The sequence below is a fragment of the Ruditapes philippinarum genome, unplaced genomic scaffold (assembly GCF_026571515.1).
Source record: "Ruditapes philippinarum isolate M1 unplaced genomic scaffold, ASM2657151v2 ctg40_1_1_1_1, whole genome shotgun sequence".
Taxonomy (NCBI): Eukaryota; Metazoa; Mollusca; class Bivalvia; order Venerida; family Veneridae; genus Ruditapes; species Ruditapes philippinarum.
Window position 1 is genome coordinate 7676 of NW_026863541.1, and position 26493 is coordinate 34168.

General features: G+C 34.0%; 2 protein-coding genes across 2 annotated transcripts; both read right to left on the reverse strand.

The window, feature by feature from the left end:
• Positions 1-5586: 5586 nt before the first annotated feature.
• LOC132722407 (profilin-like) lies at positions 5587-11330 on the reverse strand. Its single transcript, XM_060706907.1, has 2 exons — positions 10965-11330; positions 5587-6706 (listed from the first exon to the last, which is right to left on the reverse strand). Exons 1-2 carry the CDS (start codon positions 11019-11021, stop codon positions 6284-6286), a joined length of 480 nt encoding a protein of 159 aa, XP_060562890.1. The 5' UTR covers positions 11022-11330; the 3' UTR covers positions 5587-6283.
• A 4154-nt stretch (positions 11331-15484) lies between these two features.
• Positions 15485-25788, reverse strand: LOC132722419 (N-alpha-acetyltransferase 30-like). Its single transcript, XM_060706926.1, has 4 exons — positions 25072-25788; positions 23168-23291; positions 22321-22376; positions 15485-19826 (listed from the first exon to the last, which is right to left on the reverse strand). The coding sequence occupies exons 1-4, from the start codon at positions 25630-25632 to the stop codon at positions 19689-19691; spliced, it is 879 nt and encodes a 292-aa protein (XP_060562909.1). The 5' UTR covers positions 25633-25788; the 3' UTR covers positions 15485-19688.
• Between the last annotated feature and the right edge of the window lie 705 nt (positions 25789-26493).

Consider the following 26493-nt stretch of genomic DNA (forward strand, 5'->3'; position numbering starts at 1 on the left):
CAAAATCAAATTTGCAACGGAATTGATCAAATGGTTTTTGAATGGTAGGCTCGTGAATATGATGTTCCTTCCCGAAATTTACATAGAGAAAGAACAAATCGCCGGTGCAAAAAATGACCAAGCCATGCGGAAATCTCCTGGACATATTACTTGGGTTAGGGCTTTAGGCCTTTTCATGTGCAAAGAAGACCCTCTCTAGTTGTACAAAATCGAATTTGCATTGGAATTGGTCAAATGGCTTTTGAACGGTAAGCTCGTAAAATTGATGTTTTTTTCCGAAATTTATATACAGAAAAAGCAAATCGCTGGCAAGTGACCTAGCCATGCGGAGATCTCTGGACGTGTTCCTTGGGTTAGGGCTTTAAGCCTTATCATGTGCAAAGAAGACCCCCTCAAGTTGTACAAAATCAAATTTGCAACGGAATTGATCAAATGGTTTTTGAATGGTAGGCTCGTGAATATGATGTTCCTTCCCGAAATTTACATAGAGAAAGAACAAATCGCCGGTGCAAAAAATGACCAAGCCATGCGGAAATCTCCTGGACATATTACTTGGGTTAGGGCTTTAGGCCTTTTCATGTGCAAAGAAGACCCTCTCTAGTTGTACAAAATCGAATTTGCATTGGAATTGGTCAAATGGCTTTTGAACGGTAAGCTCGTAAAATTGATGTTTTTTTCCGAAATTTATATGCAGAAAAAGCAAATCGCTGGCAAGTGACCTAGCCATGCGGAGATCTCATGGACGTGTTCCTTGGGTTAGGGCTTTAAGCCTTATCATGTGCAAAGAAGACCCCCTCAAAATGTACAAAATCAAATTTGCAACGGAATTGATCAAATGGTTTTTGAATGGTAGGCTCGTGAATATGATGTTCCTTCCCGAAAATTACATAGAGAAAGAACAAATCGCCGGTGCAAAAAATGACCAAGCCATGCGGAAATTTCCTGGACATATTACTTGGGTTAGGGCTTAAGGCCTTTTCATGTGCAAAGAAGACCCTCTCTAGTTGTACAAAATCGAATTTGCATTGGAATTGGTCAAATGGCTTTTGAACGGTAAGCTCGTAAAGTTGATGTTTGTTTCCGAAATTTATATGCAGAAAAAGCAAATCGCTGGCAAGTGACCTAGCCATGCGGAGATCTCACGGACGTGTTCCTTGGGTTAGGGCTTTAAGCCTTATCATGTGCAAAGAAGACCCCCTCAAAATGTACAAAATCAAATTTGCAACGGAATTGATCAAATGGTTTTTGAATGGTAGGCTCGTGAATATGATGTTTCTTCCCGAAATTTACATAGAGAAAGAACGAATCGCCGGTGCAAAAAATGACCAAGCCATGCGGAAATTTCCTGGACATATTACTTGGGTTAGGGCTTAAGGCCTTTTCATGTGCAAAGAAGACCCTCTCTAGTTGTACAAAATCGAATTTGCATTGGAATTGGTCAAATGGCTTTTGAACGGTAAGCTCGTAAAATTGATGTTTGTTTCCGAAATTTATATGCAGAAAAAGCAAATCGCTGGCAAGTGACCTAGCCATGCGGAGATCTCACGGACGTGTTCCTTGGGTTAGGGCTTTAAGCCTTATCATGTGCAAAGAAGACCCCCTCAAAATGTACAAAATCAAATTTGCAACGGAATTGATCAAATGGTTTTTGAATGGTAGGCTCGTGAATATGATGTTTCTTCCCGAAATTTACATAGAGAAAGAACGAATCGCCGGTGCAAAAAATGACCAAGCCATGCGGAAATTTCCTGGACATATTACTTGGGTTAGGGCTTAAGGCCTTTTCATGTGCAAAGAAGACCCTCTCTAGTTGTACAAAATCGAATTTGCATTGGAATTGATCAAATGGCTTTTGAATGGCAAGCTCGTAAAATTGATGTTTGTTTCCGAAATTTATATACAGAAAAAGCAAATCGCTGGTAAGTGACCTAGCCATGCGGAGATCTCATGGACGTGTTCCTTGGGTTAGGGCTTTAAGCCTTATCATGTGCAAAGAAGACCCCCTCAAGTTGTACAAAATCAAATTTGCAACGGAATTGATCAAATGGTTTTTGAATGGTAGGCTCGTGAATATGATGTTCCTTCCCGAAATTTACATAGAGAAAGAACAAATCGCCGGTGCAAAAAATGACCAAGCCATGCGGAAATCTCCTGGACATATTACTTGGGTTAGGGCTTTAGGCCCTTTCATGTGCAAAGAAGACCCTCTCTAGTTGTACAAAATCGAATTTGCATTGGAATTGGTCAAATGGCTTTTGAATGGCAAGCTCGTAAAATTGATGTTTGTTTCCGAAATTTATATACAGAAAAAGCAAATCGCTGGTAAGTGACCTAGCCATGCGGAGATCTCATGGACGTGTTCCTTGGGTTAGGGCTTTAAGCCTTATCATGTGCAAAGAAGACCCCCTCAAGTTGTACAAAATCAAATTTGCAACGGAATTGATCAAATGGTTTTTGAATGGTAGGCTCGTGAATATGATGTTCCTTCCCGAAATTTACATAGAGAAAGAACAAATCGCCGGTGCAAAAAATGACCAAGCCATGCGGAAATCTCCTGGACATATTACTTGGGTTAGGGCTTTAGGCCTTTTCATGTGCAAAGAAGACCCTCTCTAGTTGTACAAAATCGAATTTGCATTGGAATTGATCAAATGGCTTTTGAATGGCAAGCTCGTAAAATTGATGTTTGTTTCCGAAATTTATATACAGAAAAAGCAAATCGCTGGTAAGTGACCTAGCCATGCGGAGATCTCATGGACGTGTTCCTTGGGTTAGGGCTTTAAGCCTTATCATGTGCAAAGAAGACCCCCTCAAGTTGTACAAAATCAAATTTGCAACGGAATTGATCAAATGGTTTTTGAATGGTAGGCTCGTGAATATGATGTTCCTTCCCGAAATTTACATAGAGAAAGAACAAATCGCCGGTGCAAAAAATGACCAAGCCCTGCGGAAATCTCCTGGACATATTACTTGGGTTAGGGCTTTAGGCCTTTTCATGTGCAAAGAAGACCCTCTCTAGTTGTACAAAATCGAATTTGCATTGGAATTGATCAAATGGCTTTTGAATGGCAAGCTCGTAAAATTGATGTTTGTTTCCGAAATTTATATACAGAAAAAGCAAATCGCTGGTAAGTGACCTAGCCATGCGGAGATCTCATGGACGTGTTCCTTGGGTTAGGGCTTTAAGCCTTATCATGTGCAAAGAAGACCCCCTCAAGTTGTACAAAATCAAATTTGCAACGGAATTGATCAAATGGTTTTTGAATGGTAGGCTCGTGAATATGATGTTCCTTCCCGAAATTTACATAGAGAAAGAACAAATCGCCGGTGCAAAAAATGACCAAGCCATGCGGAAATCTCCTGGACATATTACTTGGGTTAGGGCTTTAGGCCTTTTCATGTGCAAAGAAGACCCTCTCTAGTTGTACAAAATCGAATTTGCATTGGAATTGGTCAAATGGCTTTTGAATGGCAAGCTCGTAAAATTGATGTTTGTTTCCGAAATTTATATACAGAAAAAGCAAATCGCTGGCAAGTGACCTAGCCATGCGGAGATCTCATGGACGTGTTCCTTGGGTTAGGGCTTTAAGCCTTATCATGTGCAAAGAAGACCCCCTCAAGTTGTACAAAATCAAATTTGCAACGGAATTGATCAAATGGTTTTTGAATGGTAGACTCGTGAATGTGATGTTTCTTCCCGAAATTTACATAGAGAAAGAACAAATCGCCGGTGCAAAAAATGACCAAGCCATGCGGAAATCTCCTGGACTTATTACTTGGGTTAGGGCTTTAGGCCTTTTCATGTGCAAAGAAGACCCTCTCTAGTTGTACAAAATCGAATTTGCATTGGAATTGGTCAAATGGCTTTTGAACGGTAAGCTCGTAAAATTGATGTTCTTTTCCGAAATTTATATACAGAAAAAGCAAATCGCTGGCAAGTGACCTAGCCATGCGGAGATCTCATGGACGTGTTCCTTGGGTTAGGGCTTTAAGCCTTATCATGTGCAAATAAGACCCCCTCAAGTTGTACAAAATCAAATTTGCAACGGAATTGATCAAATGGTTTTTGAATGGTAGACTCGTGAATGTGATGTTTCTTCCCGAAATTTACATAGAGAAAGAACAAATCGCCGGTGCAAAAAATGACCAAGCCATGCGGAAATCTCCTGGACTTATTACTTGGGTTAGGGCTTTAGGCCTTTTCATGTGCAAAGAAGACCCTCTCTAGTTGTACAAAATCGAATTTGCATTGGAATTGGTCAAATGGCTTTTGAACGGTAAGCTCGTAAAATTGATGTTTTTTTCCGAAATTTATATACAGAAAAAGCAAATCGCTGGCAAGTGACCTAGCCATGCGGAGATCTCATGGACGTGTTCCTTGGGTTAGGGCTTTAAGCCTTATCATGTGCAAATAAGACCCCCTCAAGTTGTACAAAATCAAATTTGCAACGGAATTGATCAAATGGTTTTTGAATGGTAGGCTCGTGAATATGATGTTTCTTCCCGAAATTTACATAGAGAAAGAACAAATCGCCGGTGCAAAAAATGACCAAGCCATGCGGAAATCTCCTGGACATATTACTTGGGTTAGGGCTTAAGGCCTTTTCATGTGCAAAGAAGACCCTCTCTAGTTGTACAAAATCGAATTTGCATTGGAATTGGTCAAATGGCTTTTGAACGGTAAGCTCGTAAAATTGATGTTTGTTTCCGAAATTTATATACAGAAAAAGCAAATCGCTGGCAAGTGACCTAGCCATGCGGAGATCTCATGGACGTGTTCCTTGGGTTAGGGCTTTAAGCCTTATCATGTGCAAAGAAGACCCCCTCAAGTTGTACAAAATCAAATTTGCAACGGAATTGATCAAATGGTTTTTGAATGGTAGGCTCGTGAATATGATGTTTCTTCCCGAAATTTACATAGAGAAAGAACAAATCGCCGGTGCAAAAAATGACCAAGCCATGCGGAAATCTCCTGGACATATTACTTGAGTTAGCGCTTTAGGCTTTTTCATGTGCAAAGAAGACCGTCTCTAGTTGTACAAAATCGAATTTGAAAATAGTAAAAATAGCATAAAAATAGTCGATTTTAATGACTTCTACATTCTATTTTAATGACTTCTACATAAAAGTAATACAAAAAAGAACTAAACCGTATATATAGCTTGTATAGAGCATGATGAAAGGTAGCTTATACATAAAGGTATATGACGTTAACATTTTAATCTTCCAAAACAGTACGATAAATGGCTTGTGCAAGTTTAATAGTTATCACCCAATGTAAGAATTAGTCACTACGAAAGTTTGAATGAAATAATGAAAAATGGACTGCAGCTTAATGCAAATTTTAAATATCATAAAGCAAGATTGAATCAAGCATATTGCAAGTTCCAATTTCATCAAACAAGATGGAATCAAGCAAAATGCAAGTTCCAATGTCATGAAGCAAGATGGAATCAAGCATAATGCAAGTTCCAATGTCATCAAGCAAAATAGTATAAATGCATTAATTCTGTTCCATAGTTTAGTTTATGTCCATTTTTCTCTTTTGCAAAATCCTTTTCATTCCCCCCCCCCCCCCCCCCGAGTCCGAAATATATCCATATTGCATCCTGGTTGTACTCCGTCTAGCATATTTACATTTCCAAGTATTAAATCGTATTTGGTATTTGAAGTAACACAATTCTGACAAAATGCTAAAAATTGATGAGCCATTTAAACATTGTTTAATACAATATGACCTCCTGGCATTGTTGTTACACTTTTTTATCGTTACCGTACATGCAAATAAAGAAAATAAAAAAATAAAAATCTATTGAATAGATTGCATAATTAAATATGCTCGATTCCCGAATGTTGTATGTAATCATACTAACATGTCTTGATATCACAAAAAAGTAACAGTTAAATATATCTAAGAGCTATTTTTTCATTAGATCTAACTAATAATATTAAAAATGCAAGACCATTCTTTTTTTATAAATTGTAATAATTTTCAATTTAATGCAAACGTACTCTACATAAATGTGTAACGAAACATTACTTTAAATAATGTTCAAGAATATTTAGAGAAAGTTCACTTTTTTGAAAATGATCCACTGGTGCCGAGTAAAAACGCATTGGTTTACTCATTTTGTGATCTGTCGACCAGTTTAACAGAACCTGGAAACTCTTCGGATAAATTAAGAACTTTTGCATTAAGCTTACATATTGTACAATTCATAAATTATATTCTCGAAACACTTTTAAAAATGTATTATTGTTGCCTTTGTGTATAATTTACCCTTTAAAACCCAGAAGCCTCGAAATGATCTGCCACGGTGATCACAGCTTTAACAGCATATTCCACGTGACCCCCTTCAACGACATGACAAGCAACTAATGCTGTGACAGAACGTTGAATAATTATCGAACCGTGGCCCTTGTTTTTGTATAATACAAGATTATTGTCATATTCAATTAAAAAGTCATAATTTATTCCCTCGACAGTTATTTTCGTCAATAAAAAGATGCCGTCCAATGACAATGAATTGAAACCTTTTGATATATCTGATCTTTCATCTTGTGACAGATTAAGTGCATTTGGATAATCTGTTGATGTCCAGGGGGCGCCTCCATCCAAACTAAAGATGGCAGCTTTGTCACACTGGGCTTGTCCCGCTCCGTCTTTAGACTGTTCAATCAAATTGTCAAGGTAATCATCCCAGCTCTAAAAAAATTGAAAAATAAAGTTTTACTTTCTAATTCATTATTTACAGCAAAGTTAAATATCTGGTGCACATGCAAAAGCAAATTGCTGTTCTCGGCAAGCCCTGATAATTTTATGCAAGAAGGGGGGGGGGGTGATAAGAGGGGGTGATAAGAGGGGGGGGGGTGATAAGACACTATGGCTTTGTTCAATGATAATATAAAACAAAGATGAGAAAAACAAGAAGGCACACAAAAGTATCAAAAAGTCAAAAGTGATTCGCAAGCATAACACATTATGGTCTGGTCAAGTTATGCAAATATAATTGAATTCATACAAAAAAACAAACAAACAAACTAGTTAATTAAAAGATCTTGTAACTCAATTTTTTATGGTTTTATATCATAAATATGATGCTCAAATGAAGATTTATCAATATTGTAAGTTCAAAAAGCATTATTTATAAATATATAACCGAATTTACATTTCATGTAAATAAAGGGAGGTAATATAGAAATTTATTTAAGCCAAATTTTTCAATATGAAATGAACGCATATATTTTAATGATTATCTATAATGCGTATACACATTTGCAGTACATATTTAACACATTCTTTAATGTTTGGGTATTGTTTTAAAAGAATAATTATATACATATATAAAATTTCAACTTTACTGTATGTAACATCCTAAATTACAACATATAGGATATTTAATTCGAACCTACAATCTTCAATTTGAAACTATATATATACAAAAGTCTAACACCTTTTACATAACAGAGGCTAGTAAGGCAATAAAGTGTTTTGCTGGTAGTTCTAGGTTGTTACCAAAAATTGTAACACGACTCGCATTTTTCCCTATTGATCATAGAAGAACCGAAAGTGTGTGTTATTTAAGAAATAATATATCCCAAACAGTGATATTATCGCTCAATAACATCACTGTTTGGAGTTCGGATGCGAGGAATTATATCACGAGGGCGTAGCCCGAGTGATATAATGATGCGCATCCGAACGACAAACAGTGATGTTATCAAGCGATAAAATCACAGATTTGGATATATTATTCCGATTCTAACACGACATCAACAAATAAATGTTGCCGTACTTGATAGTTATAACTTAAGCAAAATTGCGCCTGGTTTGTTTCCGTACTTATTTTCAGCGCGTCGGATTTTTAGTGGTTACGTCACGTGTATAATGACTACGTCACATGTCTAAATATAGAACGTCAAACTGTGCATCTGTTGCATAATAACACACACTTTCTGTTCTTCTATGTTCAATAGGGAAAAATGCGGGTCGTGTTAGAATATGCTATAAAATCACTGTTTGACGTTCTATATTTAGACATGTGACGTAATCATTATACACGTGACGTAACCACTAAAAATGTGACGCGCTGACAATAAGTACGGAAACAAATCAGGCGCAATTTAGCTAAATATCAGGTACGGCAGCATTTATTTGTTGATGTCGTGTTAGAATCGAAATAATATATCCAAATCGGTGATTTTATTGCTTGATAACATCACTGTTTGTCGTTCGGATGCGCATCATTATATCACTCGGGCTACGCCCTCGTGATATAATTCCTCGCATCCGAACTCCAAACAGTGATGTTATTGAGCAATAAAATCAGAGTTTGGGATATATTATTTCTTAATTAAAATCCGTATGGTTTTCGGAAATACTTTCTGACAAAGGTCATTGAATAGTCAAATGTAACATTATCTCAACAGGCAATAGTAGTTAAATATTACCATTATATTAATTCCTAGATAAAGAATTTGCATTAAAATCTAGTGCATTAGAAACAACTTTAAAAAAGAATATATATTTTATATGTAGATTTTACATAGTATGTGTTTTATATATGCATGTCATATTTCAAGTGATTTATATGAATATGTGTTGTATGTAAAAGGGGAGAAGCGTTTGGTAGTGATTTTATTTTGAATGACTATTTGATTGAAAGTGTTGATATTTTAGGGTTGCATATTTGTAGATCTAATGATTTTAATGCAATTTTAGATTCTGGATATTTTCCGAATAAATGGATGGAAGGTGTTATTGTACCAGTACATAAGTAAGGTGATAAGAATGATGTTAACAATTATAGGGGTATTACACTAGTTAAACTAGTTGCTTTTCTAAGGTATTCACTATAATCTTAAATAAACGTATCACGTCCTTTTGTGAAAATAATAATGTTATATCTGATCCACAGTTTGGATTTTGAAAGGGTAAATCAACTATAGATGTTTTATTTATACTGTTAAATATAGTGCAATATTATCTAAATGAAAATAAAAGATTATACTGTGTATTTGTTGTTTTAAAAATGTTTTGATACTATATATAGAAATGCATTGTGGATGAAATTTTATAACTTAGGAGTACAAGGTAAATTATTAAGAATTATAAGGGACATGTATACTAAAGTTAAATCTTGTGTTAGGTCATGTAACGAGTATTTTGAGTACTTTAGAAGATCTAGAATTGTTTTTACAGGAAAATATCAGCTCCGTACTTGATATAGAACAAATTGTTTTACTTTCACTTTTCTTTGCTGATGATATGGTGATATTAGGTAAAACCCCTCAGGAATTGCAAATGCATTTAGATAAATTATATGAATATTGTCAAAATTGGGGATTAGAAGTAAATACAGAGAAAACTAAAATTGTTGTATTTAGAAAAAGAGGGCGTTTATTAGAAAACGAGTTTTGGTCATATAATGGTAATAATATTGAAGTAGTGAATGATTTTAATTATCTTGGAACAGTTTTTAATTATACTGGTAATTTTTCACTAAATCAGGAATACGTTACAGGTAAAGCGTTAAAGGCGTTGAATGTTATGCTTTTAAATTGTAAAAAGTAGGATTTTAAACCCAGGTTATTATGTCAGTTATTTGATTCTTTTGTTGGCTCGATTTTGAATTATTCTTCAGAAATATGGGGCTTCACAAAATCAAAACAGATTGAAAGAATACATTTGAAATTTTGTAAAATGATTTTGTAAGTAAAAAATACTACCTGTACGGTTTGTGTATATGGAGAGTTAGGAAGGTATCCTTTGTTCATATCCCGTTATATACGCATTATTAAATATTGGTTTACGTTGCTATATACAGAAAATATTATTTTACGCTCAGTTTACCAGTTAGCATTAAATGATAATGTAATAAGAGTTATGTAACTGGGTAACATATGTTAAAAAGCTTTTGTGTGACTATGGTTTTAAAGATGTCTGGAATAACCCATATATTATTGATTTTAAAATTTAGACAACGAATTATTGATTGTTTTATACAAGGATGGCATGTATCGAAAGAATCAAGTTCTGTACTAGATTTATATAATGTGTGTAAGCTAAACTTTTATGACGCAGAATATTTTGATTTGATGCCTACTCACTTGAGACGATTTATTACTAGATACATAGCCTAAGAATACAAACTGGAAGATATGCTAGAAATAGAATGCAAAGACATGAACGTTATTGTCAATGTTGTTCTGTAAGAGACCTGGAAGATGAAATTCATTTTATTCTCATATGTCAATGTTATTCAAGTATTCGTAGCATTTATATCAAAAGATACAATTTTGTAAATCCAAGTTTGTTTAAATTTATAGCGCTGTTACAAAGTAAAAATAGGAATGAGCTATGCAAATTAGCAGTTTATTATAAAAAGTTATGACTATTAGAAATTCAATAATAAATTATGTTCATGATAATACAAAATATTTGTTGATATGTTTATCCTCGTTTAACTGAGGCTTAACAACATATAATGTTTGAATATAAGCATTATTTTTGTCTTTTATATTATTGCAATGTATTTGTTACTCTGAAATTATATGACGTATATGAAAATAACAGAACAGAACATACGTTTTATTTAGACTTGTACATGGTACATCGTCATGCAAATAGATAAATAAAACAATTATCTCGTCACGTGATCATGGTAACACAAAGTACAATATAATACTTAGAATATACAATAGAATGTACATTGTTTACAAAAATAATGTTATGAGTAATAAGTAAATTTTTTCTCAATCATAGCAGTAATAGAAATTCTACTGGCAACCTCACAGCGTATTGTATACCATATTTTACCATATTTTATTTTTATGATGATGTACTTTGTAGAAATCAAAGAAATAAAAGGCCGAAAATGCCATAGAAAGATTTGAATTGAATGGCATTGTTAATTACTGTTATTTAAAGTATTGTTTGATATGAAATGATCTATAATTCTGACCTGTGAGCAAACACGTCCAAACAACACGATCAAAAACAGCGATATTTTGTAATACATAATTTCCAATATAGGTTAAAATTTTGATAGCGATATGTCCTAACGTTCAATGCGTTATGCTGCTTGAATGAATTTTATTATATATTTCTGTCCATTTCTTTCCTCGATGATTAATCAATCGCAGAGCCAATCAGAATTATTAATGCTTGCTACAGGCACCAACCTCGCTTTTCGATTGTCCAACCAGAATGCAGAGCCCATCAGAATTGTTAATGCTTGCTTCAGTCACCCGCCTCTTGTTTCCATTGTCCAACCAGAATGCCGATTGATTACATAATCAAATTTATAAAGAACTGACGCATGCGCATATAGATACGTTTATTCATTTCCAGTTGAATAATAAACATTAAAAGAAATTTTAATCGCTATTTTATTCGTAACGAGGCACGTGCCAATGATACTGTGGTATACGAAATAGCCAAGCCACTATACTGACTGTTCAGATGTTATTATATTTTACTTGTAATTTGTTATGTGTCATTCCAAATAAAGTACGTGATCAGTTCTATTCATATCCAAGTTTTAGCTACTACGATATCCAAAATACTTATGTTTCCAGCTACCGAGTGTGCAATGGTACAAATTCACATTGTTCTGTCTTTATTAACCTATTATGGAAAACATATTCATATCATGCAATCATTCTATTCACTTTTCAATCTGATTTCATTTTGTCGGAAATCTCATTGTCCACATGAAAGCAATCTTCAACTGTACAATACAGCAAGTTGACAAATGTGTGTAACAGCTTCGTAACTGATTAAAAATAACAAACATGAGCATGTAATATTATATTCATGTAAACTTGTGAAAACGTGTCTGTTCAAGGACACAGCGTCTATACCATGTCACGTTTTATAATCAGCGTAAGGCATACACGGTACATTTTTTTGCCTATAACTTTTGACAAATTTTATTATTTTTAATCACGTAGAACCGTCTAATTATATCTGGAATTAATACCTCCGCAAGACTGCTTCGGAAATAAGGAAGTTATTTAAAATAGAGTTATGGTTGTGGGCAATTAAAGATAGTTGTGCTTCTTGCAAGTTGCATTGACTTTCACTGTGGATGACCGTTGATGAAGTTTTATTGAATTACTCTGTAATAAGTCCAGAAAGAGTTACCGTTCTTAAGCACTGCACTTCCTCTCATAGCTGGACTATTGTATGAAGTTGCATTGAACATTACCTTTAAGTTATGCACCAGACAAGGAATTATGAAGTTGTACTGAATTCCAACTAGTGGTTTTCAAGTTATGCTCCGGACAAGAAAAAAGCAATGGAAAAGTAACAAGGGGCAATAAGTCTATAATTACTCTGGATAGAATTATGGTTCTTGTGCACTGCACATCCTGTTATTGTGCTTGATCATTGTATGAAGTTGTTTGGAATACGAACCAGTTCTTTTCAATTTATGCTCCGGACAGGGAAAAGTAACAAAGGGCAATTACTCTGTAATTAGTCAAAATGGAGTAATGGTTCTTGTGCACTGCACTTTCGCTCAATGTTATTGACCATTGTAATAAGTTGTATTGAATTCCAACTAGTGGTTTTCAAGTTATGCTCTCTACAAGGAAAAAGAAATGGAAAAGTAACAAAGTGCAATAACTCTGCAATTACTTAAGATAGAGTTAAGGTTCTTAAGCAATGCACTTCATCTTATTGTGCTTGACCATTGTATGAAGTTGTTTTGAATTCCATCTTGTAGTTTTCAAGTTATGCTCCGGACAAGGAAAAGTAACAAAAGGCAATAACTCTGTAATTAGTCAAGACAAAGTTATGGTTCTTGTGCACTGCACTTCCTCTTAATGTGATTGACCATAGTATGAAGTTGTTTTGAATTCCAACCATAAGTCTTCAAGTTATGCTTCGGACAAGGATAAAGCAACAGACCGCTGGACCGACAGACCACCAGGTGACTCCTATAAACCCCCTGCCCCCCCTCCTAAAACTTTGTTTCAGGGGCATAATGAGTAACACATACTACGGTCTTTCAAATTCAGAATCTGTTTAAAACACTTTACACATACATAGAATGTTTAAGGGGAAAATCAGTATTTTTACAGAAAATAATTGAAAAGGAGACGAAAATGCGAGTTTGAACAATCAGATATTCAGGCAGTTTCACCTTCAGAAAGAAAAACAACGAAAAAAAATCAACTGTCTTTTGTATTGGTTTTCTGCCCCATGATAATCAGAAAGTCACGTTGTACTGGCAACGTAAGTGATTCTGATGAAACGTTTTGTCTTATACAGGTATTCCCAATTATTTCACTAATTTGATGATGTCAATAAGTAAATAATATTTTTAAATGTCTTTTTTAAAAATTTCAACACAGTACCAAAAGTCAAAAAGAACCAACACATGTTCCATAATTTTAATACTCATGAATAATTGAATATGTTACACTTCAAATAGTAACTGACAGTAATGTTCAAAGGAATAAATGTTTTAACAATAAACCTATGATAAAAAAACAACTAGGTAAATTCTCAAACAATTTTCAGGAATACATGGCAGACATTCCTACATGCATTCCACATTTGACAATGATGATATTTGACATGATCCACATCAAACCTGACAAAGGCAATGCAACCACATTTGACAAAGAAGAAACCTAATTTGTCAAAGGCAATAATAGAATCAAGAGAGACCATGCTACATTTGATAAACACCACATTCAATAGAGGTAATACCACATTTGACAAAAACAATATCATATTCAAGAAGAATGATACCACATATGACAGAGGTGATAGTAAATTTAATAAAAGCAGTACCACATTTAACAAAGATGATACCACATTTGACAAATGCCATACCAAAATCAATAAAGGTGATACCACATTTGACAAAGGCAATACCACATTCCTGAAAGGTAACACCACATTTGACAAAAGTCATAGAACATTTGACAAAGTCAATACCACATTAAGTTCTGACAATGGCCATATCTCAATCACCATAGCCACTACCACATGTTGTTAAGATGAAACAACAATTAACAAAGGTAATACCACCTTTGACAAAGGCAATACTACATTTGATATGCCAATACCAAAGTTGACAAAGGCAATACTAAATTCAACTAGAACTGCCACTATCATGGCGTGAATACCCCCGCATACCACTTTGTCAGAATCAACAGTGGCCATTTAGAGCTCAAGAACAACCTCCCTGCCAAATCTGAGGTTACTAAGCCAGTGCATTGCTAAGTTATGTATTCTACATGCTTCAAATGTGAAAATGTCAAAATCAATACATTGCGGACAGGACATTCTTTAACAATTGAGAAGAAAAGCTTTTTTTTTGTCAAGGTCCCTGTGACCTTGACCTTTGACCCAGTGACCTCAAAATAAATAGGGGTCACCTTATAGTCATGATCAACATCCATGTCAAATATGAAGACTGTGGGTCAAAGGAATCGTAAGTTAATGGGTGGACAAACTTTTTAAGTCAAAGTCCCTGTGACCTTGACCTTTGATCCAGTGACCTCAAAATCAAAAGGGGTCATCTACTAATCATGATCAACATCCATGCCAAATATGAAGACTGTGGGTCAAAGGAATCTAAAGTTATTGGGCAGACAAACTTTTGAAGTCAAGTCCCTGTGACCTTGACCTTTGACCTGGTGACCTCAAAATCAATAGGGGTCATCTACTAATCATGACTAACCTCCATTCCAAATATGAAGACTGTGGGTCAAAGGAATCTTAAGTTATTGGGCGGACAAGCTTTTTGAAGTCAAGGCCCCTGTGACCTTGACCTTTGACCTGGTGACCACAAAATCAATAGTGGTCATCTACTAATCATGACTAACCTCCATGCCAAATTTGAAGACTGTGGGTCAAAGGAATCTTAAGTTATTGGGCGGACAAGCTTTTTGAAGTCAAGGCCCCTGTGACCTTGACCTTTGACCTGGTGACCACAAAACCAATAGGGGTCATCTACTAATCATGACTAACCTCCATGCCAAATATGAAGACTGTGGGTAAAAGGAATCTTAAGTTATTGGGCGGACAAGCTTTTGGAAGTCAAGGCCCCTGTGACCTTGACCTTTGACCTGGTGACCTCAAAATCAATAGGGGTCATCTACTAATCATGACTAACCTCAATGCCAAATATGAAGACTGTGGGTCAAAGGAATCTTAAGTTATTGGGCGGACAAGCTTTTTGAAGTCAAGGCCCCTGTGACCTTGACCTTTGACATAGTGACCTCAAAATCAATAGGGGTCATCTACTAATCATGACTAACCTCCATGCCAAATATGAAGACTAAGGGTCAAAGGAATCTTAAGTTATTGGGCGGACAAGAAAAAAACGACAGACGGCCGGACAGCCAGACGGACAAGCTGATTCCAGTATACCCCCCTTACAACTTTGTTGTGCAGGGGTATAACAAGGATAAAAGTACTTCATGAATATATTTTTGTAAAGTAAATCAACAAACAAGAGAATAAACATATACAAACTGTACTTTTATTGACTATTAGAATTTTTCCTGGACATATCAAAATAATTTGACAAAATCACAGTAAAATATCTATCAAATTATTATTGTACCAAACAGTTACTTTGTTTTTTAGATTTCCCTTTGGAAAACTAGAGAGTTTCTATGGAGAACAAGATCAGTTTTGACTAAGGAGCCATATTACTTGACTTTTATTGTTCACAAGCATTTTTCAGGCACATTTATTTACAGGCAGCTTTACATATTTCATTCTACATTTATACACTCATACAAAAATGAGACTTTTTGACTTGGTACATGTATCAAACAAATGTAACAAAGACTATCAGTGGGGCAGTGTCTTTAACAATTTTCAGCTTGGTTAAGTACCAGTAAAACAAAATCCAGGATAAATGCAAGAATTAAGAAATGCTATTGAACAGTTTTAATTTTGCCTATATGTCTATATGAAAACTCACAAAAATTTCACAGACTGAGAAATGGGGTGCATTTCTTCTTTATATGCCTCAAAACTGAGAGGTAGCTTACTAAACAAACTAAATTAAATTTTAAATGAGGATAAAAATATCATTCTATTTCTAATATAAACAGTTTTTAATTTTTTTTCTGGTAATAAATACAAACAAGAGCCGGTTGAACCAGGTGATGCTCTCCGAATAGGTTTTGGACACAGGAATGAATATTTTTTTAGTGTCAGAGTTATGTCAAGTGTAAAAATGAACGAAGGGGAATAACTCCAAAATTAGGCAAGACAGAGTTATGATTCTTTTGCACTGCACTTTAACTCAATAAGATATATCTAGTAGTATCATGTTGATACCTCTTGTTGCTTCAAAGTTATGTCCCGGACAAGAATTACTGATGGAGGGATGGACAAAGCGGCGACTATATGCCCACCCTTCTGAGAGCATAAAAATTAGCTGAATAATATATGAATAAAAGCATCATATTTGTACATTTTCATTGCATTACAGCAGCATGATTCCACATTTTATCTAACTTTCATGAAAATTTGTAAAATGTGAAAAAAAAGTAAGAGCAAATTGTAAAGTGAACAAAAAAAAGAGAGTAATTTACACATAGCAAACCGCTCTCACTTAGCACCTGAATTATACTTGAATGGCCAAAATATGCAAGAGCAACCAAACTGTGCTGGTCAAGCGATATAAATATGGTGATAAATCAATTATTAATGTAAATTAATATGTAAATTATTACTTGGAGAGGAATATTTTTACTTTTCCTAAAGTCTTTGTTCAAGTTAATTTTCTAGTAATATTTTGGCTCTTCTGGAGCTGTGCAGGTAGTAATCTTTATATAGAATTAACATGAAATGCAGCAGCATTATTTGTTTTAAATAACTACATGCATAAAGTATTATTGCTGAATTTGAGCAATGAACTTGCCTCATAATCAATTTTTGAAATTGTCAATTGTAATGTACATACAAGAGCATGGCATGCATATTAACTCTTCTATTAAAAGTTGAAAGGGTGTTAAATTTAATTGTCGTCATTGTCGTCATGCTATTTAATCATTCCTTCTTAACATAATCAAGAACTGATATTTTATTACATATTATTAATGAAATATTAATGAAATAAAATGCGTATTTTCATTTACCGTATTTTCATGGTCACCATAATTTATTTTCCACTGCAGTGAAACATATTTTCATGATTTTCACTGGTGTCTTGCTGGACTACTTTCTTCTAAAGTCAGCCAGTACACAAAATTTAAGGGAAAGTCTTCCAAAATTGTAATGTCAAAAAAAGAGAAAATGTATATAAATATACAGAAAATTCAAGTTTTTTCTATAAATACACGATCTTTTTTCATCGAGTGATATCAAAATAAATATTTTATGACTGGCAGTATTTCCTCTATGTATCGTTGAGAAGAGCAATTACACCGGCATTAAGACCTTCTGTATATACTTCAGTTTTTTAGATTGTGATCAATCCCAAAATTTCAAGATAAATGTCAAGACGATTAGGAAAAAAAGAAGAATATTGATTATATCAATGGACGCTCCCTAGCTTAAACAAAATTATAACGTAATATATGGCCTTATAATCAACAGTAGGAGCTTCTATTTTTAGCCCGAGTTACAATGGCTCAATCAACCATACCCAACTATGGGTTAAAGGTCAATGAAAGATTTAGAATATCAGCCATTACATGAAGGTGCTATAAAAATTATAAATAAGTGTGAATGTGGTTTTGTTTTGTTTGGTTTTATGGTGCACCAACAAAATTTGGATGATATGGTAACAAAACAGAAAAGATGATTTTGGCTAATCTCGGATGTTACAATCTTATAGTAACACCAAGGGAATAAGTGTGAAAAAGGCTAGAAGGAAATGACAAACTTAAAATAATAATTATGCAACACAAAGAAATTGGGGGGGCATGTCAAAAATCGCAGTCTAACTCGTCATACATGTACATCTGAGGTCAGAAACTGGGCAGTTTAATTTATACTTATATAATATACATTTTTGTATTTCAAGGATAAACATGACTGGGAATCATTAGAGAAAATAAACCAAGGTTTTGAAACAATGGTAGATGCTGACCCATTTTTAAAAGGAAACACAAACACATTAAAAGAGTAATTTGTATCAACATCCACCACTCTTTCAGAGAAAATAAAGCATTTATCATAATGTGATTTTTGCTGAATCATGCAAATCAAACAAATAAGAATAAAATTAAATAAATTGTTTATTATGTAGTTAAAACAACAAGTACAATGAATCAACACTATCTCTGAGACATTCAATTTTTTACGAGCTAAACAAAAATGAGGCTGTATATATTTAGTTAGTTTACCAAATGCAAAAATAATATCTTTTAATTTCTTATAACCAATTTTGACACACATACAACCCAAATAGGCTGTCATACAATAAATTAGAAAATAAATTTTAATAGTAAATCCGATTACAAAAATTCATTATTCTTGCCAATTCTAAAAGGAAAATAATGAAATAAATTAGAGACTAAATAGTTTCAGTATGTATAGGTTTCCTGTAGAGTTTACATAATAACAAACAAGTAAAAACATTCAGACGAACCATGCAAAATTCAACAATCATACATCTCAAAAATCACTATTTTAAACTAAAAACAAAAAATCTCTATATTATAACCTCAAAAATGACTAATTTAAAGTTTAACCTCAAAAATCACTAATATAACCTCAAACATCACTATTCTTCAAGAATAACAATCATATTAAACCTCAAAAAATCACAATATAAACTATTATCCAACATTTTTAATTTGGTTAAAGGGTTTACTATGCTTGAACTGTCAAATGTTTATTATTCAACAAATAAATTATCAAAATGCTTCTGATCATACATGTACTACAGCTTACAGACTAAAATCTTGACAGACTGTGCGAATGTCAATGTGCAAGAATATTCCTTTTCTATAGACAAAACAGGACCGTCTCAATATTCTGATACATGATTTCTTAAATTAACATCTTAGTACAGTTCACTTTTAACTTGGTAAGAGTAAGTCATCATAAATCTGGTTGGAGAATAAATATATACATTGCAATAAATAAAGCACAACTTTTTCATAACCTTTTAATCAGTTCATGTGCGTTCTATAACAGAATCATATCCTATACTATTCAGGCATCATAATCAAGTAAATTCAAACCTAAACTTACAAACAAATAAAGAGCAAAAGGAATTTTAAAATTTCTTATCATCACATTCAACAGTTGAACTATTGCTCATCACTGAGACACTCACAACTTTGTTTTCTACGGCTATCCTACAGTTTGACGGAAATGATATTAGTAATTATTTAAAACCATCCGAAACAATCATTATGCCCTGCTTTTCACTCCAGACACACTATCATATATACCAGTTCAAGGTTTTGTACAACAGATTTTTATTTATATGTGAGCCACACCATGACAAAACAAACGTAATGTGTTCGCACCCAGCATGGATCCAGACCAGACTGCGCAGTCTGATCAGGATCCATGCTGTTCACTATCAGTTTCTCTACTTGTTATAGGGTTTGTAAGCGAACAGCATGGATCCTGATCAAACTGCACAGGCTGGTCTAGATCCATGCTGATCGCAAACACATTATGTTGGTTTTGTCATGGCGCGGCTCGTATATATAACAGTTTATTTAATTGCTAGAACACAGTTTTGTTATCGTAACCACAGTTTCAGTCTTAATGCGTCTACACCATTTAAATAGTAACGGAATAGTCTTTTATCACGAACAAAACCCAGGTTTTCATATAACCTTAGCGCTGCTTGATTCGTGATCTCGGTCTCCAGTACAACCTGAAATTAAATTATAACACGTCTTCATGAATATTTTATATACAAACTGATACAAAACCACCAAACTCTTGTGGGTTCATGATTGTCTAAAGAAATTTTAGATACAGATCTCATTGGATAAAAAGATAATGCTGTACTTATCCCCAGTTTCATGTCCAGGCATACATGTATTATGTCCAAGGTTTCAGTTTTATGCAAAATATGACTGATTTTTTGTATGGAAATTTCTCCTATTTTTTATTGAACATTCTTCTCATTACAAACACATGTAAAGAGTACATAATACATGATTTTATATTAAATAGTTTGAATGTTTTCAAAACTTTTTGTTTTTTATATTAAATAGTTTGAATGTTTTTAAACTTTTATTTACTTTCAAATGCCTTGCAAAGTTGACTATGATGCAAGTATTCATAACAATAAATTTTGATAAACAAGAGGGCCATGATGGCCCTGAGGTCGCTCACCTGTATATAGGCCCCTCCAACCCCCAACTTAAGTTTTTACTATACACATATAGTTAAAAACAATGACACCCCTGGGGCCGGGCCAGTTTTGACCCCAGGGCTTTTATTTGAACAAACTTTGTAGACACTTACTAGAAGATGTTTCATGCTTAATATCTAAACTCTAGCTATTTGGGTTTTTTCAAAGAAGATTTTAAGTTTTTGCTATACACATATAAAGAAAATCAATGACCCCCGGGGCGGGGCCAATTTTGACCCCAGGTCTTTTATTTGAACATACTTTGTAGACACTCACTAAAAGATGTTTCATGCTTAATATCTTAACTCTAGCTATTTGGGTTTTTTCAAAGAAGATTTTTTAAGTTTTTGCTATACACATATAAGGAAAATCAATGAACCCCCGGGGCGGGGCCAATTTTGACCCCAGGGCTTTTATTTGAACAAACTTGGTAGACACTTATTAGAACATGTTTCATGCTAAATATCTTAGCCATAGCTCTTTGAGTTCTTTAAAAGAAGATTTTTTAACTTTTTACTATATGCATATAGGGAAAATCAATGACCCCCCGGGGCGGGGCCAATTTTAAACCCAGGGCTTTTATTTGAACAAACTTGGTAGACACCCATTAGAACATGTTTCATGCTAAATATCTTAGCTCTAGCTCTTTGGGTTCTTTAAAAGAAGATTTTTAAAGTTTTTACTATATGCATATAGGGAAAATCAATGACCCCCGGGGCGGGGCCAATTTTGACCCCAGGGCTTTTATTTGAACAAACTTGGTAGACACTCACTAGAAGATATTTCATGCCAAATATCTAAGCTCTAGCTCTTATGGTTTTTTAAAAGAAGATATTTAAAGTTTTTTCTTTCGGTTGCTATGGCAACCAGAGTTCTGCATGGAATTAAATTCTTTGAACAATTTTTGAAGGTGACCACCAAAGGAACATTCCTGTGAAGTTTGGATGAAACTGGCTTAGTGGTTTATGAGGAGATGTCATTTAAAGTTAAAGTTTACGGACGGACGACGGACGGACGGCGGATGGACGCCGGACGAAAAGCGATCACAAAAGCTCACCCTGTCACTTTGTGACAGGTGAGCTAAAAACATGCAAGGTCCAAGTGCCACCAGTACATGGTATTGCTTTGTTTTTTTGTCAGTTTTAAGGGTGACAACAATGTTTGGTTTTGTTGTTTTCTTATTTTTCAACACTTAATAAATTTTCATAAAAATAAACTCTAAACTTAATGGACATCCAAATGATAAGCCTTTGCCACCAGTACACTGCCAGGCCAACCAAGGTAGCTAAATTTGTGTAGGTTGATATTGAAATCCCTTACAGATAATTTTCAAATTTGTTTCTTTAATTGGGTTTTACGTCACACTGACACATTATAGGTCATATGGCGACGTTCCAGCTTTATTGGTGGAGGAAGACCTCAGGTGCCCTTCCCTGCATTATTTCAGGCACGGTTGGGCACCTGAGTAAAACCACTGATGTTCCGTAAGCTAGCTGGATAGCTTCCTAACATGAAAGAATCCAAAGTCCCAGTTGGGATTCAAACCCACAGCGGTGAGGGGCAAGAGGTTTGAAGTAAACGGTCTTAACCACTCGAGCACAGACACCCCTAATTTTCAAATAGACTGTCAAAAATTACAAATAGGGCAAATTTACTGCCCAAATTCAGCAGTTTTAGTGTTAAAATAGTCTTATTGCAATGCTTTCCCGCCAAAAAATTATAACATCGGCCAATATCGTAGCATATCATTAATTTTATTTCCGGAACTTTTTTTTCCCAAAATCTTTGGCATTAGATTTATTCTAATCTTTCATCCTGTATCGTTATGTACTAAATTCCGGTTATAAATGGTAAAAAATTTATTGAATATCGGTGATTGTAAAAAGTAACGTTCAGGTAATGATCAATTTATTATGATATTGGCCGAAGTTAGAAATGTTTGGCAGGAAAGCATTGCAGTAAGACTACCTTAACATAAATCTGTAAGTGTAAAACTTGAAAACATTACCTCATCACAGTCATCAGAAATCATAGCTTTAATGGCTTTCAGAACAAGATGTGAACCTAAAACAAAATCATACACAACTTATTATAAAATTAAATACCCGATATATAGAAAAAATATATAAAAGAAGCAAGAAATATTGGAACTTTTTACAGAACAGAACAGTACATTTCTTTTACTTTTTATACACAGTTACAAAACATACACATGACAAAAGGAAAAACTTGAACCAGTGCAGAACATTTTCTTAAACTTTGCACAAGTACTTTTTGAGTTATCTACCCTGGAAAGTGAGTTTTCTTTTTTCTTTTCCTTCTAAGCCTATGTAAAATTTGCCGTCCTCCAAAAATGTCTTTAAAGTTTGAATCAAAGCAAAACAAAATAACATTAACTGATACAATGTCTCATTTTGTCAGTGCAAGACTCTTTTCTTTATAATTTTAAAAACAACTATTTGTGAAACATTTGTGCACCATTTACTACCTTTTGGATTAACACTGATTCTGTCATATCTCTGACCACAAACATTGATCCTAATTACAAATATAGAAACTCCAGACTTAGTCCAAACATATTTAATATAATTTAAATTCAATTCAAGTTATAAATAAGTGAAGCATAAACAAAATGAACAACAAAACCATGATTAAACTCAAATCATTCTATTTAATATTATTAGTATTTTTCATAAATTTCACTTAACATTAGGGACATGAATGGTGACATGTCCGGGATCCGTACTCCCAGTGCCTGAAAGGGCGGGTGGACCCTCATTAAGCCTAGAATACATAAATACATTCACTTAATATTTTTATTTTTCTTCAAAGCTATATGTCTGACACAATCATACCTATTTTTTTCCGTCTGTATTCAGAATCGACAGCTAACATGGCAATATACCCTCTGCGAACCATTTTCTTATGCAAGTCTAACTTGCAGACAATAGCCCCAACACATTTCTCTTCATCCATTGCCTAAAAAATACAAGATTAACTTACATAATTGCTGAATTAATTTTATTCCTTGACTTGTCAACTTTTTTCTCATACTAATAATGCTTCTTATAACTAACACTGACTATAAATTAAATTTCTCTAAAGAAAAACACTTCTACAGGTTTAACATATGGATCGTCACGCAGATCAGATGACTGAAGAGATTTTTATCAAAGGTAAAAATAAAAATCTGAAATCACCACATTTGCGGCAAGACTTATTACAATTTTAAGCCATCTTTAACTATATATATATGCAAATAAATTATATCTGAACCTAGGCGTATGTGGGTTTTTCCCCCAATCTGATCCAATGGTACAAATAAACATTTACCATTTTAACTTCACATAGCAGTATCATTCACAATCAACATGACATGCACTTATACGGGGAAGTCAAAGACCGCGCCCGGTCTTTTAAAAGAAAATCAAATAAAAAAACAATTAAAAATATATAGAATTCTATACCTATCAATGAAATTTTCAGTGTCAGTTCTAGTCGGGCGCCGCCATTTACAATGTAACTCAATGATAATAGGCGGGGTATTCCGATAACGGAACAAATCTCAACTTTTCGGATAAATAATAAACGTTGAGTGTTCTGAGTGAAAACGGAAGCGGTGCATGTAATACCGAATGACACCTTTAAAACGGAAAGAATAAAAGGAATTTCTTAACGACTTCCCCGTTCATAGGCTTTGCCTAATTTCATATTATTATCAATATATTTACCAAGTTGTTAAGTACAGTAAATGTTACTACAATGGGATTAGATGGAAAAGTTACTTTAAAAGTTTGTTTGTACCCATCGATTAATAGATGGAAAAACCCACATTTGCAGAGTTCTGTAGAATTTCTACAGAGCAGGCAAAAACTCAAAAATTTTAACTTCTCCATGGACAAGAAACTTACAAATGTGACACGTACACAAAGTTCACATGCCTGCTTTTTATATAAATATGTCATTTATAAACGTTCTGAACTATGTTTCACCAAAGGGTTTCACCAAACAATAAATAAATGACAAAGTTCATAAAATATAAGCAAAATTCAATCATCTGACATTGAAAGTCAAGGTCATATAAAGGTCAAGGTCATAACTAAATTATTCAACATTTTGGTCACAAGTGTTGTTTTTCCACACTTGAATTAAATCTGTTCATAAATTATAAAATTATGATAACTTAACAAAAATCCAATATTTTTAGCAATTTTACATTTAAATTTTGAAAGTCAATGTAATTTTAAAGGTCAGGGTCAGTTCAACTTTTTAAAAGGTCTTGTCAAAAAAGGTTGTTTTGTTGAAGTATGAAGATAATTCATAGAATATAAGATAGATTAGTTACCAAGTTACAGACAATTATAGCAATATCTGACAGTGACAATCAAATAATTTGACGTTCAAGGTCATTCATGAGTCATGGTCATTTTTAGTTTGATTTGCACGAAGGTGTTATTGCAAAGAATGTTGTGTCTTAATATGAACTCAATCTTTTTATTACTAACAAAGTAATAGCCTTTTATAGCAATGAAAGTTAGTTTCAATAACTTCACCTTCAATGTCAAGGTCATTTTTCGTGAAGGTCAAGGTCTGTCTGATTAACTTGAGGTTTTTCTTTTCTTCCAAAAAATAGAGAAAGCTAAAATCTCAGCAATGATTGTATAGCCCTTGTTTTCACTGTGAGCTTAAATCTCGTCCTTGTAATGCAACTGATTACTACTAATCCATTTTACTATTTACCTAGACTAAGTACACTTACTAAAAAGCAAAGTTTTGGCCAATTATGGATAAAATATCTGTAAGTATAAATGGAATATGGTTCTGACAAGTCTTTGGTGATGAGTCTCATGATATCAGGCATTTGCACTTCTGATTTGTAGACAACATATTCAATTCCATTAAATATGTCTCTTTCTTCCGATTCATTTTCATCAAATGTAACACTATTCAAATTAGATGATAATTGACAGACATCATTCATATTGGATTTATCACAATCACACACAGGACCTTCATCTTTGTCCATAGATTTACACCTGTCATTCTCTTCAGTGCAGGTTTCTGCAGCACAACAGGGGGCCTTCTGAGAAAATATTTGAAAAGATGGCAATGGATCTTTCTTCTGGTTTAAGAGACCATTAGCATCTGGTGAAACATGAGTTATACCATTTGGAGGATGCTTATCCAGAGGAAGCGACTTGCCACTGATTGTATTTGCGTCATCTTCGTGCTGAATTGAGTGGGTGGGGTAGGATATTTTACTTATTTTTTCTGAATCTGAAATGTTCAGACTTTGATCCGGTACTTCACAATCAGTCATTTTGTTTAATATATCGTTTTCCAATTAAACATTGCTTTAATCAAATCAAATCCCCGCTATGACTTTATAAAAACGATTTTGAAGCATTTTTTTCCGACAATTTTCGACATGTTGTTGGTGTCGGCCATATTACTTCCGTTTAGTGAGTAAGCGCAGTAATTTTGATTTAAGCAACAATTGTTTTCCTTTTATATTCCTATTATTTGTTTATATAATTAAAGATTTTTCAAAACAGCTGCGGATAAATATATTTTTATTGTTGTTTTGGGTATTTGCATTCATCGTAATTTGCACTATTTTTTGAGTGGAATCTGTGTTGGTAGGCACTTCCTGTTTCAGTTTACATGTGTGTTAGTGACTGAATGTCAAAGGTAAATAAGACCAAGTTTTATAATTTACCCTAAGAAGTTATGTAAATTACAAATAAAGAATCATTTTAGCATAAGAAATATCAACCTGAAAACAACATTGTTTTATCTCTTCAATTTATTGAATAAAAAATATTTTAAAAATGATTATTGACTTTTGTTGCATAAGATTTTCCATGGGCATGGTTATTTATGGTGGTGTTACCTTTAGTTTCACAAGGAACTGATGACTTCTGTGCAAGCCAGAGCAGAAGTACAGTGCGATTGACTGTAGAAAGAATTTCATGATCTATCGCAATGAAAAAGACAGTGCACAGTGCGGGAATCGAACCCGGGTCTCCCGGCCACTTCATTGTCCAATGCTCTAACTATTGAGCTAACCAGTGGTAAAAAATCTCCAATAAGCAATCAAACTGACAAAATTTATTTTCAGTAGAACAGTATTTTACATATTTGATGGCAATAATTTTGCAATTCACTGTATTAAGGTAAA

Bases quoted from the DNA above. Each gene is read 5' to 3' on its own strand.
- LOC132722419 (XM_060706926.1), bottom strand. From the start codon at position 25,632: ATGACTGATTGTGAAGTACCGGATCAAAGTCTGAACATTTCAGATTCA. The intron at 22,377-23,167 runs GTATGATTGTGT...ATTTTGTTTTAG, and splicing joins ATACAGACGGAAAAAAATAG to GTTCACATCTTGTTCTGAAA. The intron at 19,827-22,320 runs GTAATGTTTTCA...ATTTAATTTCAG, and splicing joins TTTCTGATGACTGTGATGAG to GTTGTACTGGAGACCGAGAT.
- LOC132722407 (XM_060706907.1), bottom strand. From the start codon at position 11,021: ATGTATTACAAAATATCGCTGTTTTTGATCGTGTTGTTTGGACGTGTT. The intron at 6,707-10,964 runs GTCAGAATTATA...CAATTTTTTTAG, and splicing joins TTGGACGTGTTTGCTCACAG to AGCTGGGATGATTACCTTGA.